An 18,397-nucleotide genomic window follows, 5' to 3' on the forward strand; every position below is an offset into this window, starting at 1 on the left:
GCCCACCCAAAAATTGACTTCTGGCTACGCCACTGCAGCCAAGCCTGTTCGAGAATCCTCAAACTTGTTCCTGCCTTGTTTATTGTCTTGCTTTTGTTATTCTTGTTGCCTAGCTCCTACCCTGTCTTGCCTGTCTAGGTGTGCTTTGTCTTGTCTCTTTCAGTCTAGTCCTGTCTGGATCCAGTCCTTGCCTTGTCCTTGTCTTGCGCTTTTCTGGACCCAGTTTTAATCTACTTCCGTGTTTTGCCTTGTCTTACATTTCTGGGTCCCAGTCCCAGTTTTAATCCAGTTCCGAGTCATGCCTTGTCCTGTCTGGGTTCCAGTTCTGGCGCTTTGCCTTCTTTTCCTTGCCTCGTCTGGATCCGGTTCTTGTGTTGTCCATTGTGTTTGGTTACCTCTGTCCTGCCTTGTTGAGTCTGTATATCCTATTACAGTCTGTTCTGATTCCTGCCTTTGCCAGCCCCGGTGATTTGTCTGCCAAAGCTCCGGCTTTGGTCCAAGGGCTCATCATTCTTGACAGTTGTGACATCATGTCAGGAGGAGTTGCTGGTCATGTCAGCAGTGGGGGGGGGGGGGGGGGGGGAGGATGCTAGACACCAGGGAAAGTTTTTTGAAATATTTGAAGCGGGTGAGCGTGGGGTTGAGTTGGTCTGATGTAGACTGTTGGAAATTTTTTTTTAATATCACCTTTCCTATCAGTGCCTAAGCCAATTGCTGCCCAGGCATTGACAGGAAGGGTGACATTTCACAATCAGTTGCTGATTACTGCTGCATTTTTAAGCAGCAGTAATTTGCATGCTCATCACTTATTCCATAGCTAGGTATTTTTGTCTTTCTAACTTTGTGGCTAATTGTTCTGTTTTAAATGGACTAGCAAGTCCATTGCAGGCTCAATGTGGCTTACATAGTACCGTAAAGGTGTTCGCCAATTCCGGTATGAACAAATACAGTAATGTTGTGGTAGAATAAGGTTTGTGTGTACAGACACATTAGGAAATCGTACAGAGGAAGAGTTATTATATGTCCATTATATGACCTTCATAAGGAGAGTATTGTGGCTCCCTATAGATGAAATACTTCAAGACCTGTACATATCTATTTAGTCAACTCCTAATTCAGTTAGACCAACTAAATGAAATTCAGATAATAAATATTGAATGTAGGAAGTTTTAGGACATGGCAAGCAACAATTGTCTCATGTTTCTTTGATAGTCAAATCTGCAATGAGGAAGAACAAAACATCTAAAGACTATATGCCTTATTCTCCAAACAAGGACCTTAAATCTATAGACTTAATGGGTAAAAGAATGTACCAAAATTCCATGCTCACATTGCAGTGCATAATTATCATTATGTACAATATTTACATACTATTATGGATAACTTGAATCAGTTAGTGGAAGGATTATCAGAAGCTAACAAACCTTCTTTCCAGTTGATTTTAGCACATTTTGAAGATTGTTCTAAGCAGATGATTTGTGCTGCAAATGACAGCTATGATTTGGCTGTTAGAGGCTCCGTGATAGCAATATCTATCAGCTGACTCTCATGGCTCAGAGCTTCAGCATTGAAGGAAGATATTTTTGAGAGAGTAGCAGATGCCCCATTATTCTGATCCTAATCCATTTCCAAAAACAGGATAAATACTTTAACATTATCATTTGGATGTTAGTTCTACTGTTGTCTCTTTACTGTCTGGGTTGTGAGTTGTGTACCCTGAGGTGCTTCATATATAGATTTGTTTGCTATCTCTGGCCTATATTGAGTACAATTGCTAATATGAGCTGTGGTTGAAAAGTGTCAGGAAGTGTTCCCTACAGATGGGAAAATGATGTTCAGATGATCTTAGGTAGTTACCATTACCTGTGGAGATGTTTGAATGTCACCCTAGTGTTGAACTAGGGGCACAACAAGCTTATGATATCTTACTAGACCATTTGTGGAACCAACATCTTGTCTTGTACTGTGAAAGTGTCTAACCCAGAGCTGTAGATTATTACCTCTGTGGCTGTTCATATTGTTTTATATATCTCATGTGTGTTAGGATTCTAAAATAGTGTACATTTTGAAATGAAAATAAATTTCTTCAGGTGACTGTCTTCTGTGCAAGTGCTTTAGAGGTTTGTCTTGCCTTGTTCAGCCTGTGTTATAGCACAGGTGATCTATGGCATACCTCATGGTCTGCTGCACATAATACATGGGCAGAATAGAGTAGTAAAGGTTCCTCCTCTGCCCTTTCCTGAGTAACATAATGGCATTTTTGCACTAAATAATATTATGACCTATACAGAAACCACTGTATGATACTTATGGTGTCAGCTGTACAAACCTCATGAGTCCATATACTGATTTCTCTGCTGTTTTTGAGAAACAAATACGGAATTCCAGCATTAAATGACATAATCTCAGAAAGACATACACCAAGGCGATTCAGAACAAAGGTTTATTACATAGTATATAGGTTAATAAAGATTTTTGATGATGTGGAACTACAGTATATATCTGTACACAGATATAAATTATGTTTTCACCAATGTCATCTAATGAACATTTTACTGTTAATTGTGTTTCAGTGTTTGAGAACTAGATATTTGATTCATGATCTATAAATGATTTTTAAATAAATGCATTCAAAATTGGGGGTTATATCATTTTAGGGCAAAGAACTTTCTCAAGAAATATTTACTTAGCCTTTGTGTTTATAAGAATTTTGTAGATCTATTTAGCTCTGTTAATATTCAAACTAATTGATTTATCGAATTCTTGGCACATTTCTCTCTTCCATAAATATGTTCAGGTTATTTAATTTCAATTTTATTTTACAATTTTAGCTATGGTTCATATCATTTTTATTGTCTTCTAGATAGTTAAGTACAACTTAGAGAAGAAGTTATTGGAAATGGTAAGGAAATGTTCTTGAAGTCCAGCATCCAGCAAACAATGCCCTTAAGTGGTTTAACACAAGACGTGGTGTTTTTATACCGCTCAAAATGTGAGGAAATATCCGATTGCCCCTTACTCCACATTTTTTGTTAAACGTGTGGCATTATTTATTATTCTAAATTTGGTGCCATTAAGAGATTTTTTCCATTTACCCTAGATTCTATAAAGGTCACCCAAATTTAGGTGCGGATCCCAGATCTGTGTGCAAACTAATTAGTTAACAAGATGTTAATCAATTATTAACATTAATTGGCACTAATTAGTATTTACATAGGGATCTACCTATGTGCTGTTTTATAACACTGCACCTAAATTGTCTCGCATGCAACTCAAAAGGGGGCATGGCTAGGTGAAGGGCTAGAGCAGGTTAGGGGTGTCCCCAAAATTTAGGCACAGTGTTTTAGAACAGGGTTATTTACGCGCCCAACTGCCATTGGTTGCATGCCAGGTTTGGGAAATTAGTGCGTGGCCATTAATTGAGGAAATTAAAAATCAACCATTTTACAGCTGCGCATGGGGAAACCCACATGCTTGTTATTGCGCAGGTCATCTTTTAGCACAGCTTAGTAACAGGGCCCCTTAATATATAATAATATGGGGAATGTTATAGTTACTGTGTTAGCTTGGCCTACTACGGAGTATTAATATAAGTATTTCCACTTATATTAAAAATAAACTTTTTACTGTAATTTTTAGAAGCACAAGAGAGCTGTAAAAAGACTGCTAATCTTGATTGACTTTAAATGGTGAAATACTGCTGCAGCTGAACTGGAAAGAGTAAAGATAATATTGTGAGACTGTTCTAAACTGTGACTTTAATTAAGCAACTCAGAAAGTAGAGTCCGGTTTAGCTTTAAGTACCATGACATTTGTACTGAAAGTCATCTTTCACGCTACACTGGTTTTACACAAAATATGATGAAATTGAATGATGTGTCCCTTGACCTCTGAGATAAGGATACAAGTTAAAGATCAAAGGCAACATAAATAGATTTTGCTTTATTTTCACTCTTATTCTATGTTTGTTAAATATTTTTCATTTTCAGAAACGTCACATTTACAGTAAGGTTAAAATATGTTTGTTTATATCCCTATTGCTTCCCATTAGGCGTTGCTCTCCAGCAAACTCGCTGCTGGAGGCCACTTGAAATGTATGTCTGTGTGTCAGACATTTTATCCTTTTATAAATATGCATATATGTCTATAGTGAAGTAAAATAAATTGATCTCTGTATATATAATTAACAGTATTTATGTGGAGCGGAATTACAAAGGATGTTCAAGTCTTATATACATATATAAATAAATGTAAGGATCTGCTGACATTTATTTATTTGTTGCATTTGTATCCCACATTTTCCCACCAATTTGCAGGCTCAGTGTGGCTTACATTGTTCCGTTATGGCAATCACCATTTCAAAGTAAAAGATACAATTAGTATTACATAAAGAACATGGGTGACATAATAGAATTAATCAATCAGTATGAAGAGGTCACATTTGGAATAACAGATAAAGCGTATGTGTTATAGTTCTTATGATGGATTGTTGTAGTATGCTTTGTTGAAGAGATAAGTCTTCAGTGATTTACGAAAGTTGATTAGGTCGCGTATTGTTTTCACATCAAATGGTAGTGCATTCCACAACTGCAAACTCGTGTAGGAAAAGCTGGACGCATGTGTTAATTTGTACTTTAGTCCTTTGCAGCTGGGGAAGTGGAGATTCAGGAATGTGCGTACTGATCTTTTAGTATTCCTGGGTGGTAGGTCTATGAGGTCTGACATGTAGGCCGGGGCATCTCCATGAATGATTTTATGAACCAGGGTGTAGACCTTGAACATAATACGTTTTTTGAGTGGAAGCCAATGCAATTTTTCTCTTAGGAGTTTGGCACTTTCGTATTTTGTTTTACCAAATATGAGTCTGGCTGCAGTGTTTTGGGCTGTTTGAAGTTTTTTGATGATTTGTTCTTTACAACCAGCAAAGAGTGCATTGCAGTAGTCTAGGTGACTTAGTACCATTGATTGAATCAGGCTGCAAAAGATATCCCTTGGGAAGAAAAGTTTTACTCTTTTCAGTTTCCACATTGAATAGAACATTTTTTGTTGTATTCTTCACATGGCTTTCAAGTGTGAGATTTTGGTCAATGGTAACTCCCAGAATTTTCAGGCTGGCTGAAACGGGAAGGGTAAAATGCATGATAAATGGAAGTTCATGTGCTGGCTATGTTCAGCAGGAACATCTATTTTACAAACTGGAACATCTATTTTACAAACTGAAACATCCAAACTAAGAATGGGGCAAAACAAAGGACATGGATGACTGTGTGGTAGCATAAGAATGGCCCTTAGACATACTACTACTATTACTACTACTTATCATTTCTAAAGTGCTACTAGACGTACGCAGCGCTGTACACTTGAACATAAAGAGACAGTCCCTGCTCGACAGAGCTTACAATCTAATTAGGACAGACAAACAGGACAAACAAGAGATAAGGGAATATTAAAGTGAGGATGATACACATGGAAGAGTAGCCTAAGAGCAGCCAATAAAGAACCAGAGATTGCAGGTTCAAATCCCACTGTAGCTCTTTTACATTTCTTTTTTTTTAATTGTTAAAATTATCAGCCCTCCAGGGACAAAATAAATACCTTCTGTGACTTTTCTCCCTCCAGTGGAGAACTGCTCAATCAAAGCACCTTTCTGTAATCTGCACATGCCAAGTACCAGGACTAAATATGGACATCCATCTTTATGAACATGGACGTCCCTTCCCCTTCTGCAATCAGAGTTGGACATCCATCTTTTGGCCCCTCCCTAGCTCACTCCAAACACGCTTTTAGCTGCTTGACCCCCTCCCTCTGCAATTCCTTGCCTATTCACCTCAATTTGGAGATCTCCTTTGTAAAGTTTAAAGCATCCCTTAAAAGATGGATTTTTGCCCAGGCCTTCCCACGCCTGACATAATTGACATACTGCTTTTTCCCATAACCTACTTTCTTTTTGAGACATCACCCTGAATTGCCTTAACCATCTGTTATAACACTGTGTTCTTCCAGGACATCCAGGCTTGATTTACCTCCCCCTGTTTACTAAGCTGCAGTAGTGGCTGCCATGTGCTAATGCTGTACGTTTTACTAAACAGGGGGGATTCATTAGCAAATTGTGTTTATCCTGTTTCTTTCCACCTTCTGAGCTCCACATTTTTCCTTTTGGATTTGTCTTGGTAGTTATTATTGTACTATTTACTTCTCCCCTCTTTATGTCTTCTGAATGAGAATTTCTGTATTTATTTGGATACTGTAAACTACTTTGATAATTATGTTTGAAAGGCTGTCTATCAAATAAAGAGTGAATAAATTAAAATCAATATGTAGCAGCATTCTGCATATTATTAATTATGTTTTGTGTTAAACAGTAGTTTAACATTAGTATTAGAATCAGCAGGGAATGTGCATTACCTGATGATTTTATCACCTGTTAAAATATGTGATCACTGTTCCATGAATAGACCACAGCACGTTCAAAAATAAAATAACTTTGTCAATTTAACATAACAACACCAAAAAGTAAAATACACATAACCCCACCAGGGGCGTAGCCAGACAACAGATTTTGGGTGGGCCTAGGCAAGAAATGGGTGGGCACCAAGTGTTCTTCCCAACCCCCACCAGAAAAATATGTGAGCTGGTGGGAAAATGCTTCTTTCTACCTTGGCAGTCTGCAGTAGGCATGCGCTGAAAACTGAGCATGCACAGGTGCCAGTATCGTGGAGAGCAGCTTTTTAATTACTATCAGGGGGATATCTTCAGCTGGCGGAACTTGCGATCCCCACCAGCTACTGCTAAACGTGTGCTATTGTTGGGTGGGCCTGAGCCCTAAGTGGGCCCCACTGTTACCTATCTCTCACCACTAACCAAAGGCCTGAAGAAAAAGACAGGTCTTAAGAGTCTTCCTGGTGAATTTCCTTTGGCACAGTATTCCATAGGACTGGTGTACAGAAACTAACATAGATCAGTTAGTCATGGGTCTAGTTAGTTCAGTAGTATTTTTTTTTTATAACTTTTATTTAGAAAATATAACATAGCACATCATATTATAGTCCACTTTACACATATAACCATAAAAACAATTTAACGTGCAGTCATATTGGACTAGCCAACTGTAACTATCATTATTCCATTGAATACCCAAACCCTACCCAAAACCCATCCCCTACCCCCCAGAAAGAATAATCCCCACCCATTCTCCCTATATGCTCACTCAAGAAGAAGGGAGGAGTCCGGACTAGAAGACCATCTCACATAACTGTCCCAATGTTACCAAATGTCCAGTTCGCATGGCTGTCAATTTACACATCAGGTGTAACGAGTCCAAGTTCAGTAGTATTTTAATTGGATTTTGGATTTGGATTTAGCTCACAACTTCTCAGTCGTTCAAGGCAAGTTACATCCCAGTAAAGCACACCTTTTTTTTACCCCCATGCTTGGGGCCTGACTGCAGCATTCAGATATAGTAGGTATTTTCCTGTCTGTTAAGGGCTTACAATCTAAAAGATCCTTTTACTAAGGTGCGCTAATGATTAGCATGCTATAAATGCTAAGAAGCCCATAGGAATAAAATGACCTCCTTAGTATTTAGCATGCGCTAACCGTTAGTGCACCTTTGTAAAAGGAGCCCTAAGTTTGTACCTGAGGCAATGGAGGGTTAAGTGACTTTCCCAAGATCCAAGAAATTGCAGTGGGTTTTGAACTTGGCTTTCCAGGTTTTCAGTCCACTGCTCTAACAATTAGAGAACTTTAACTGCAGATCTTGGCTTTTGGGAACAGTATATCACTACATATCTTCCAAAATAAAACTACTGTTTCTCTGTTCTTTCCATTACTTGGTGGAAAAAGTAAAATCTGCTGATTTTTAATACGTAAATTTTTTTGTTACCATTTTCATGTGTCAATTAAAATTGAATTTGACTGTAGTTGCTTTTTTCATTTTGATAATTATTTCGTATTATTTTTATATAATAGGAGCAAAAGTTACAGTTACATATTCTGGCTAAAGAGGATCATCTTAAGCAACTGAATGAAGTAGAAAAATCCTATGTTTCCATAGCATATCAATTTGGACTGGTAAAAGAGGTTCATGAGAAATTAGAACAAAATGGTAACTATAATCTGAAAAGGTTATGCCTTATTTATGAGACATTTATTATATCTGTCAGGCTCATATTTTAAAAAATTGTGTCTGGGTAAGTATATAAGTACATAAGTAATGCCACACTGGGAAAAGACCAAGGGTCCATCGAGACCAGCATCCTGTCCACGACAGTGGCCAATCCAGGCCAAGGGCACCTGGCAAGCTTCCCAAACGTACAAACATTCTATACATGTTATTCCTGGAATTGTGGATTTTTCCCAAGTCCATTTAGTAGTGGTTTATGGATTTGTCCTTTAGGAAACTGTCTATCCCCTTTTTAAACTCTGGTAAGCTAACCGCCTTCACCACGTTCTCCGTCAACGAATTACAGATTTTAATTATGCGTTGGGTGAAGAAAATTTTCTCCGATTTGTTTTAAATTTACTACACTGTAGTTTCATCGCATGCCCCCTAGTCCTAGTATTTTTGGAAAGCGTGAACAGACGCTTCACATCCACCTGTTCCACTCCACTCATTATTTTATATACCTCTATCATGTCTCCACTCAGCTGTCTCTTCTCCAAGCTGAAAAGCCCTAGCCTCCTTAGTCTTTCTTCATAGGGAAGTCGTCCCATCCCCGCTATCATTTTAGTCGCCCTTCGCTGCACCTTTTCCAATTCTAATATATATCTTTCTTGAGATGCGGCGACCAGAATTGAACACAATACTGAAGTTTCGGTCGCACCATGGAGCTATACAATGGCATTATAACATCCTCACACCTGTTTTCTATACCTTTCCTAATAATACCCAACATTCTATTCGCTTTCCTAGCCGCAGCAGCACACTGAGCAGAAGGTTTCAGTGTATTATCGACGACGACACCCAGATCCCTTTCTTGGTCCGTAACTCCTAACGTGGAACCTTGCATGACGTAGCTATAATTTGGGTTCTTTTTTCCCACATGCAACACCTTGCACTTGCTCACATTAAACATCATCTGCCATTTAGCCGCCCAGTCTCCCAGTCTCGTAAGGTCCTTCTGTAATTTTTCACAATCCTGTCGCGAGTTAACGACTTTGAATAACTTTGTGTCATCAGCAAATTTAATTACCTCGCTAGTTACTCCCATCTCTAAATCATTTATAAATATATTAAAAAGCAGCGGTCCTAGCACAGACCCCTGAGGAACCCCACTAACTACCCTTCTCCATTGTGAAAACTGCCCATTTAACCCCACTCTCTGTTTCCTATCCTTCAACCAGTTTTTAATCCACAGTAGGACATTTCCTCCTATCCCATGACCCTCCAATTTCCTCTGTAGCCTTTCATGAGGTACCTTGTCAAACGCCTTTTGGAAATCAAGATACACAATATCAATCGGCTCCCCTTTGTCCACAGGTTTGTTTACTCCTTCAAAGAATTGAAGTAAATTGGTCAGGCAAGATTTCCCCACACAAAAGCCGTGCTGACTTGGCCTCAGTAATCCATGTCCTTGGATGTGCTCTGTAATTTTGTTTTTGATAATAGCCTCTACCATTTTGCCCGGCACCGACGTCAGACTCACCGGTCTATAATTTCCCGGATCTCCCATGGAACCTTTTTTAAAAATCTGCGTTACATTGGCCACCCTCCAATCTTCCGGTACCATGCTCGATTTTAAGGATAAATTGCATATCACTAACAGTAGCTCTGCCCCAACTTGTCATTTCATCCATTAGATTGTAAGCTCCTTTGAGCTGGGACTGTCCTTTTTTGTTAAACTGTACAGCGCTGCATAACCCTAGTAGTGCTCTAGAAATGTCAAGTAGTAGTAGTAGTAGTTCTATCAGTACTCTGGGATGAATACCATCCGGTTCAGGAGATTTGCTACTCTTCAGTTTGCTGAACTGCCCCATTACGTTCTCCAGGTTTACCGTGAAGTCAGTAAGTTTCTCCGACTCGTCCGCTTGAAATACAATTTCCGAATCCGGTATCCCACCCAAATCTTCCTCGGTGAAGACCGAAGCAAAGAATTCATTCAATCTCTCTGCTACGTCTTTATCTTCCTTGATTGCCCCTTTTACCCCTCGGTCATCCAGCGGCCCAACCGATTCTTTTGTCGGATTCCTGCTTTTAATATATCGAAAAAATTTTTTGCTATGTTTTTTTGCCTCTAATGCTATCTTTTTTTCGTAATCCCTTTTGGCCTTCTTTATCTGCACCTTGCATTTGCTTTGACACTCCTTATGCTGCTGCTTGTTATTTTCAGACGGTTCCTTCTTCCATTTTCTGAAGGCATTTCTTTTAGCCCTAATAGCTTCCTTCACCTCACTTTTCAACCACGCCGGCTGTCTTTTGGAGTTTCGTCTTTCTTTTCTAATTCGCGGAATATGTTTGGCCTGGGCCTCCAGGATGGTATTTTTGAACAGAGTCCATGCCTGTTGTACAATTTTTACCCTCTCAGTTGCGCCCCTAAGTTTTTTTTAAACTGTTCTTCTCATTTTATCATAGTCTCCTTTTTTAAAGTTAAACGCTAATGTATTTGACTAGAGTTACTTAGGCAGATCTTTGAAAACACCCCTTACCCCCTGCTGCTTGGATTAGCTTTTGACCAAACATTATTTAGATGCTGCTAAAGAGTTTGAGGTGGTGACATGTATAGCTGCAGTTTAGCTGAACATTGCAAATATGTGCTGTATGTTTATTTATTATGTTGAAAATTAACTTTGAGTTTGCATTTTAGGTGGTCAGCAGGTCCCTGGAGCAGTTTTAGTGGATGCAGTGCACTTCAGCCAGGCGGACCCAGGCCCATCCCCCCCACCTGTTACACTTGTGGTGGTAAATGGGAGCCCTCCAAACCCCTCCCCAAAACCCACTGTACCCACATGTAGTTGCCCCTCTTCACCCATAAGGGCTATGGTAATGGTGTAGAGTTGTGGGGTGTGGGTTTTGTGAATGATTTGGGGGGCTCAGCACATAAGGTAAGGGATGGATGCACCTGGGAGCAATTTTTGAAGTCCACTGCAGTGCCCCCTAGGGTGCCCGGTTGGTGTCCTGGCATGTCATGGGGACCAGTGCACTACAAATGCTGGCCCCTCCCACGACCAAATGCCTTGGATGTGGCCGGGTTTGAGATGGCTGGCATCGGTTTCCATTATCGGCAAAAACCGATGCTGGCCATCTCTGACATTTGGCCGGCCCGAACCGTATTATCAAAACGAAAGATGGCCGGCCATCTTTTTCGATAATACGGTTCGGGACTGGTCTTTGTGGCGCCAGCCATATAGATGGCTGGCGCCGTTTGATTATGCCCCTCCAAATAACCTTACCCCTTCTCAACCCCCATTCTACCTGAAACACATGTACCTTATCCGACCACAATATCACGTTGAATTTGTTTCTCTTCTGGACTTGGCGAATGCCTTTACGGTATTATGTAAGCCACATTGAGCCTGCAAATAGGTGGGAAAATGTGGGATACAAATGTAACAAATAAATAAATAAATTTGGCTTCCAGAACCTCTCTCCCACATTTTCCTGTGTCACTCGTACCCACATGTACCAGGACAGCCGACTCCTCCCCATCACTATCTAAAATCCTATCTAGGTGACGCGTGAGGTCCACCACCTTCGCACCAGGCAGGCAAGTCACCAGGTGATCCTCACATCCACCAGCCACCCAGCCATCTATATGCCTAATGATCGAGTCACCAACTACAATAGCTGTCCTAACCCTTTCCTCCCGGGCAGCAGTTGGAGACATATCCTCGGTGCGAGAGGATAGTACATCCCCTGGTGGGCAGGTCCTGGCTACAGGAGTACTTCCTGCTTCACCAGGGTGATGCTTTCCTTCCTCGCAGGCCTCTTCGGATGTGGTCAATTTGGAGCTGGGTACTGCCTTTCTGGCGGATGCCTTGTATGACTTGGTCCTCGCTTCTGCAAAGAACCTTGCCCTGGTGGTAGCGGAGCAAAGATTTTTGTGGCTCCAGAATTGGGCAGTGGATGTAGCTTCCAAGGTCTGTTTGAGTCAGCTCCCATTTAAAGGCAAGTTGATCTTTGAAGAGAAGTTGGTTAAGAGCCTGGGAGAGTCTAAAGGGCCTAAGCTTCCAGAGGATAGGTCAAGATCGGCTGCATGGTCGGCAGATTGAGGTCGTCTTTGGGAATTTTGGTGGTATCGACCTGGTAGAGGTACCGGATCACAGCGGGCTCATTTTTCGAATAGAGGCCAGTCTTTTCAATCCTTTCCTTACTTTCGAGGCAGTAGAAGAGGGGGCCATGAGGCCTCTTCAGGAGGTGCCGGGGGTGCCCAGTCCTCCCAGTGATATAATGGGGACCCAGCTTTCGTTGGTGCCCATAGGTGGCAGGTTGCAGCAGTTTTACCAGAGGTAGGTCCTTATCATGTCGGATGTGGGTCCTTGATATTATCTGAAACGGTTATGCCCTGGAATTTCGTTGTCCTTTTTCGGGTGCCTTCCTTCTTTCTCCTTGCAAGTCGCTGGTCAAAGCAGGAGCCATCCATCTCACCTTGCAGTGTCTTTTGACTCTTCGGGCAGAGAGAGGTCTGAAAGATTCAGTTTATTTTGTGGTGCCCAAAAAGGAGGGTTCTTGGTGCCCGATTTTGAATCTCAAGCGAGTGAATCGAGCTTTGCTTATTTCTGCTTTTCGGTTATCATGGTGGTTCAGCCAGGGGAATTTCTCACATCCCTGGATCTGTCCAAGGCGTACCTGCATATTCCGATGCTCCTGGAGCATCAGAAATATCTTCACTTTGCGGTGCTGGGGGAGCATTACCAGTTTCGGGCAATGCCCTTCGACCTAGCCACGGCACCCAGAACCTTCTCCAAGGTAATGGTGGTGGTGGCTGCTCATCTTCACCAAGAGGGCATTCTGGTGCATCCGTACTTGGATGACTGGCTGATTTGAGCAAGATCGCTTGAGGAGAGCAGGCCAGCTACAGCTCGGGTAGTGCTGCTGCTCCAGCATCTGGGCTGGATTCCCAGCCAGACGCTGGATTACCTAGGTATGAGTTTCAACACCTGGAATGGGATGGTGTCTTTTCCAGAGGCCAGGAAGCAGAAGCTTATAGCTCTGATTCTTCGTCTCCTCACCTTTTAGGCTCCGACAGCCTGGGATGATCTGCAGGTGCTAGGTTCCATGGCGGCAACCATAGAAGTGGTGCCTTGGGCATGTTCGATGCTGGCACAATGGTTGCCTTAAGCAGACCCTCTCTCTTCCCGAGTATGGCTCTGCTGAGTGGTGTTTCTCAGTCTTCGGTGGTGGATGCACCCCGGTCATCTGAGTCGGGGCATGCATCTGGATCCACCGGATTGGGTACTGGTGACAACGGATGCGAGCCTCTCTGGATGGGGAGCTCATTGTCTTGGCCAAGTGGCTCAGGGAAGCTGGTCAGAGACTGAGGTTTGATGGTCCATCAGTCTACTGGAGACTTGGGTGATATATCTCTTCCTGATGGCCTTTCACTCGCTGATATGCTTCAGAGATGTGTGAGTCCTCTTGGACAATGTAACGGCAGTAGCATACGTCAGTCAGCAGTGGGGGACAAAGAGCCCTTTTCTGGAACAAGAGTTGGCCCTTCTTATGGCCTAGGTGGAACAGAACCTTCGGTTACTGTCAGCAGTGCATGTTGCTGGGGTCGACAATTTGGACACGGATTTCCTCAGACGTCATTATCTGGATCTGGAGGAGTGGAGTTTGGTTATTCCTTGGGGGTGATTTATACCCTTTTGATCTCACACAAGAATTCCACCTCTCTGGCCTTTGTTAGGGCTTGGCGTATTTTTGAGAACTGGTGCAAGAGCATGCAGGTGCCACTCCTTTGAGCGTTGGTTGCTCAGATTTTGGAATTTCTTCAGAGTGGTTTGGAGAAGGGGTTGTCATTGTCTTCTCTTCAGGTGCAGTTGGCAGCACTTTCTTCTTTTTGGGTTCCAGTGCAGGGTGTAATGGGGGTCCGCTTCCTCCTGTTGGGTGGAGCTGGCAAGCCTGCAGGCTCCCAAGGTTCCAGGACAGAATACTGCTGATACTGGGACTCGTGCCAAAGTATTTTATTATCAAGGCAATTTCATACCAAAAATCATAATATATTCCTCAAAACAAAAGGTACAGTTCTCCTGAGATAATCCTCAAAAGAAAAAGGTACAGTCTTCATAAGATAATGTTCAAAAGAAAAAGGTACAGTCCAGGTCCCAAATCCCTCCGCAAATGTTCAGCTCCTCCCGAGTTCAGGCCCTCTACTAGGCCTTAGTTTCCCTTCTCCCCCCCCCCCCCTCCTTCAGAAGGGTTCAGTAAGAGTCCGGCCCACTTCCCATAGGGCACCATAGTTCAGAAAAACTCTTCATTGACAGTCTTTGCACCTCAAATCAATTCCCTAAATCACCTGCTTTTTTACACAGCACAGAGGGAACCCTGTCAGAAGCAGGGTTGGCAGTTTCTCCCACCTCTCAGCACCATGCCCGGTGTGGCCTCCTCCATTGCCTTCATGTGCTGGGCAGGGCAACCTATGAATTCTCCCACTCCATGGTAGCTGGCTTCTCTCCCTTGGGCAGCTCTGGTGGCAGGCTATTTCCTTCCTCCACATACTCCATGGAATCTCTCTTTCCCTTTGTCTCTCCTCCTCCCTGGTGACCGAGAGCCTCCAGGAAATCTGCTCTCCCCTTCTCACAGCTGGGGGGAATTATATACTGATGGTGAAGCCAAGGAAACTGAGCTTCATCCTTCCCTCGCCTTCTAGTGGGGAAGGGAGTAACAGGCTCACCCTGCCTCGAGCCATTGCTCCCCCTGCTGGGACTGGGAATCCATTCCATCTTTTAGGACTACTGTCCTCACTCATTCTTGCAAGGACTTCTGGGCTCAACTGCTTCACTGGGGAGTCTCTGGTGCTTGCCTTGTCAAACACCCCCTCCCTCAAGAAATTGCGACGCTCGGAAGCCCACAGCGGCTTTTCCGTCTAGTCTGCATTCACGATAGGGCATCAGCATTCCCATGGAGCCTCCCTGCCCAGTGCTGTACGGTAAATGAAAAGGCCTGTAGGGCTAGATACCACCTAGTAAGGTGGCTGTTGTGCCCCCGCATCTGCTGCAGCCATTTTAGAGGGGCATGATCTGTAATAAGGGTAAATGGACGGCCCTGCAAATAATACTTCAATGCTTCCACTGCTCATTTAACAGCTAGGCACTCCTTCTCTATTACTGCATAGTGTTGTTCTGCGGGTGTTAATTTTTTACTTAAAAACAAGACCGGGTGTTCCTCTTGCCCAAACTCCTGGGATAAGACCGCCTCCAGCCCCCTTTCAGACGCATCCGTCTGTAGGAGAAAGGTTTTCCCAAAATCTACCCCTTTCAAAACGGGTTCCTTACATAAGATATTTTGAAGAGTGTTAAAGTCCTGTTTCCCTTTCGCTCCCCATACTAAGGTAATGGGGTGGCCCTTCTTGAGCATGCCTGTCAAGGAGCTCAAAATCTCTGCAAATCTAGGGGTGGATCACCTATAATACCCTACGAGCCCTAAAAAGCTACACAATTCTTTTTGTTGGCGGGTAGGGGGAACTCCATGATACCCTGCACTTTATCGGTCAGGGGTTTGATGACCCCACCCCCCACCCGATACCCCAAGTATTTCACTTCCCTACTGGCAAATACACACTTCTTCGGGTTTAAGGTCAGCCCTGCTTTCCTCAGGGATTCTAACACCGCCCCCACCCGGGGCAAATGGGATTCCCAATCAGTGCTAAAAATCACTATGTCATCCATGTAGGCAGCGTCATAATCCTGATGCCACCGCAGAATATGGTCCACTAATCGTTGGCAGCATGCAGCCGCCCCATTCAAGCCAAAAGGCATCCTTTTGAATTGGAACAAACCCAAAGGTGTAGCAAAGGCCGTTTTCGGTTTTGCTTCTTCTGCCAAAGGAATTTGCTGGTACCCTTTAGTAAGATCAAGGGTGGTCAGATATTGGGCTCGCCCTAACTTATCCAGTAATTTGTCGATGCGGGGCATGGGTTACGCATCAAATCTAGAGATAGCATTAACCTTCCTAAAGTCAATGCAGAATCTTTGGGATCCATCTGATTTGGGCACAAGAACTACTGGGCTGGACCAGGGGCTGTTAGATTCCTCTATTACTCCTATATCCAGCATCTCCTGTACCTGTCTAATAATTTCCTGTTGCCTGGACTCAGGCACCCTGTAGGGCCTCTGACGAACAATCCTTCCTGGCTCGGTATGAATGGAGTGTGTAGTTACATGAGTTTCCCCTGGAAGGGGATTAAGGACGTCCTGAAATTCCTCCAACAGGGTCTCTACAGCTCGCCTCTGTTGGAGATTTAGGGAAGACCCAATGACTGGTGCCTCCCTCTCCTGGAGGTCACTAAGCTGGGGTCCCAGGTCCTCTTCCAAGGCAGCCACCAGTCCTTCCCGCTCTATCCACGGACACAACACATTTATATGATACGTCTGGGTTTTCCCTTTCTCATTCTTAACTCGATATGACCAGGGACCTACCTTCCCTTTTATCACAGAAGGACCCTTCCATAGAGAGGTGAACTTATGGGGGTCCGAGGGAATCATTAGTAGGATTTTATCCCCTGCCTGAAAATTCCAAACCTTTGTACCCTGGTCGTAGTATCCCTTCTGTGTCTCCTGGCACTTCCCTAGATTACTCTGTGCATAATCCAAGAGGCGGTGTAACCTAGCCTGCAACTCCTTTAAATATGTGTTTACAGTCCGGGAGTCATCTACTTTTTCCACCCACTGCGCTTGTATAATATCAAGAATTCCCCAGGGCAATCGCCCATACACTAATTCGAATGGGGACACCCCCAACGAAGCCTGAATGTTCTCCCTGCTGGCATATAGAGCGAACGGGAGTAACTGATCCCAATCCTCATATTGACGGTTCAGTCCCCTCCTTAACATGCCCTTGAGGGTCTTGTTAAACCGCTACATCATGCCATTAGACTGAGGGTGGTAAGCTGAGGTGGTAATGTGTCGAATGCCAAAGGCCTTTTTAACTGGTATGATTTCAAATTAGAACTCTGGTCTGTGAGGACCTCCCTTGGGAAGCTCATCTCACAGAATAGTTTCACTAACTCACTGGCAATCCCATTAGCTTTTGTATTATGAAGGGGCATGGCCCAGGGGAACCGCGTAGCCCTATCCATAATGACCAAAATGTATAGGAATCCTCTTGGGGTTCTAATAAGGGGACCAATGATGTCCATGGCCATGCTAGACATGGGTTCCTTTATGATGGGCAAGGTTAACAGCAGGGCCTTTGGGGGAAAACGGTCTGCAAGCTTCTGGCATTGGGGACAGCTCTGACAATAGTCCTGCACGTCCCGATGTACCCCTGGCCAATAAAAATGTTCCCGCACTTGCTTCAATGTATTTTGGGAGCCCTTACGGCCTGCTAAGGGATGATCATGGGCCCCCCTAAGGATGAGTCTCCGGAACATCTTGGGGATTACAAGCTGTTGCCTAACAGCCCCTCCCACAGGCTCCCGGACCTCTCTATACAATATCTCATTTTCCAGCCTAAAGCGTGGAAACCCCCCAGAAAGGCCTCCCACCGTTTGCTCAAAAGCCCTTTTTAGAACAGGATCCTCTCTTTGCTCTTGAGCAAAAGCGGGGAATCTTTTTAATACTTCCTCGGGGATCCAAGGCATGACTTCCCCCTTACCTATTTCCCTCATGGCCCTCGCTCGGTCCTGTCTCTCTGAAAGCCGGGTTTCTTTCGTTTTCCTCCCCCTCCCCGGTGCTCCTAACAACTCTTCATGAAAGGGAAATATTTGCCCCAGGGAGTCACCGCCTATGGGGTCGGCTTCTGCCTTGGCCTCCTGAGCCCGAGTGGTCACCCACCCATGTAATTCCTTCAGACATCGGGTAAAAGGGCCCCAGTCTCTTCCCAATATCAGGAATACCTCCCCTCACCCTCTTTAATGTTACTCCTTATCCTATTCCACAAAGACCTGGATAACATGGATTGGTTAGCCCCAGAGTGCAAAAGTGCCTTTACTGAGATTCCCTCCAGCTGGACTTCGTGGAAGAAAAAGGATTCCTGGTCCCTTCCTCTTTGACCCATGAATCCTGCTTTTTCTGTACACTCCCGAAGGAAAGACCCCCCCCCCCCCCCTTCCCACACTGGAAACACCTTCCCCCTCTTGGCTGGGGCTCCAGGGTCCTTCTTCCCTGCTGTCGCTCCTTTTCCCAGGCTGGGGAGGCTATCTGGCCCAAAGGCCCCTTGTTGCGAGTGGAAAAGGGATTAAGGGGGAGTTTCTTTGCTTCATAATACAACTCTGCCCCCCTAGTCATGTCCTCTAGGGAG

The 18,397-nt window shown here is 43.7% G+C and overlaps 1 protein-coding gene across 1 annotated transcript in view; it reads left to right on the top strand.

Moving 5' to 3' along the window:
• The first annotated feature begins 1,375 nt into the window (after window positions 1–1,375).
• The window catches only part of CCDC73 (coiled-coil domain containing 73), a 98,114-nt gene continuing 81,092 nt past the window's right edge, over window positions 1,376–18,397 (top strand). Inside the window, exons 1-3 of the mRNA XM_030202428.1 lie at window positions 1,376–1,507; window positions 2,864–2,902; window positions 7,969–8,104. Coding sequence (XP_030058288.1) covers window positions 1,376–1,507; window positions 2,864–2,902; window positions 7,969–8,104 — 307 coding nt within the window. The remainder of the gene's footprint in view (window positions 1,508–2,863; window positions 2,903–7,968; window positions 8,105–18,397) is intronic.

Source organism: Microcaecilia unicolor, chromosome 4 (genome assembly GCF_901765095.1).
Source record: "Microcaecilia unicolor chromosome 4, aMicUni1.1, whole genome shotgun sequence".
Classification (NCBI taxonomy): Eukaryota; Metazoa; Chordata; class Amphibia; order Gymnophiona; family Siphonopidae; genus Microcaecilia; species Microcaecilia unicolor.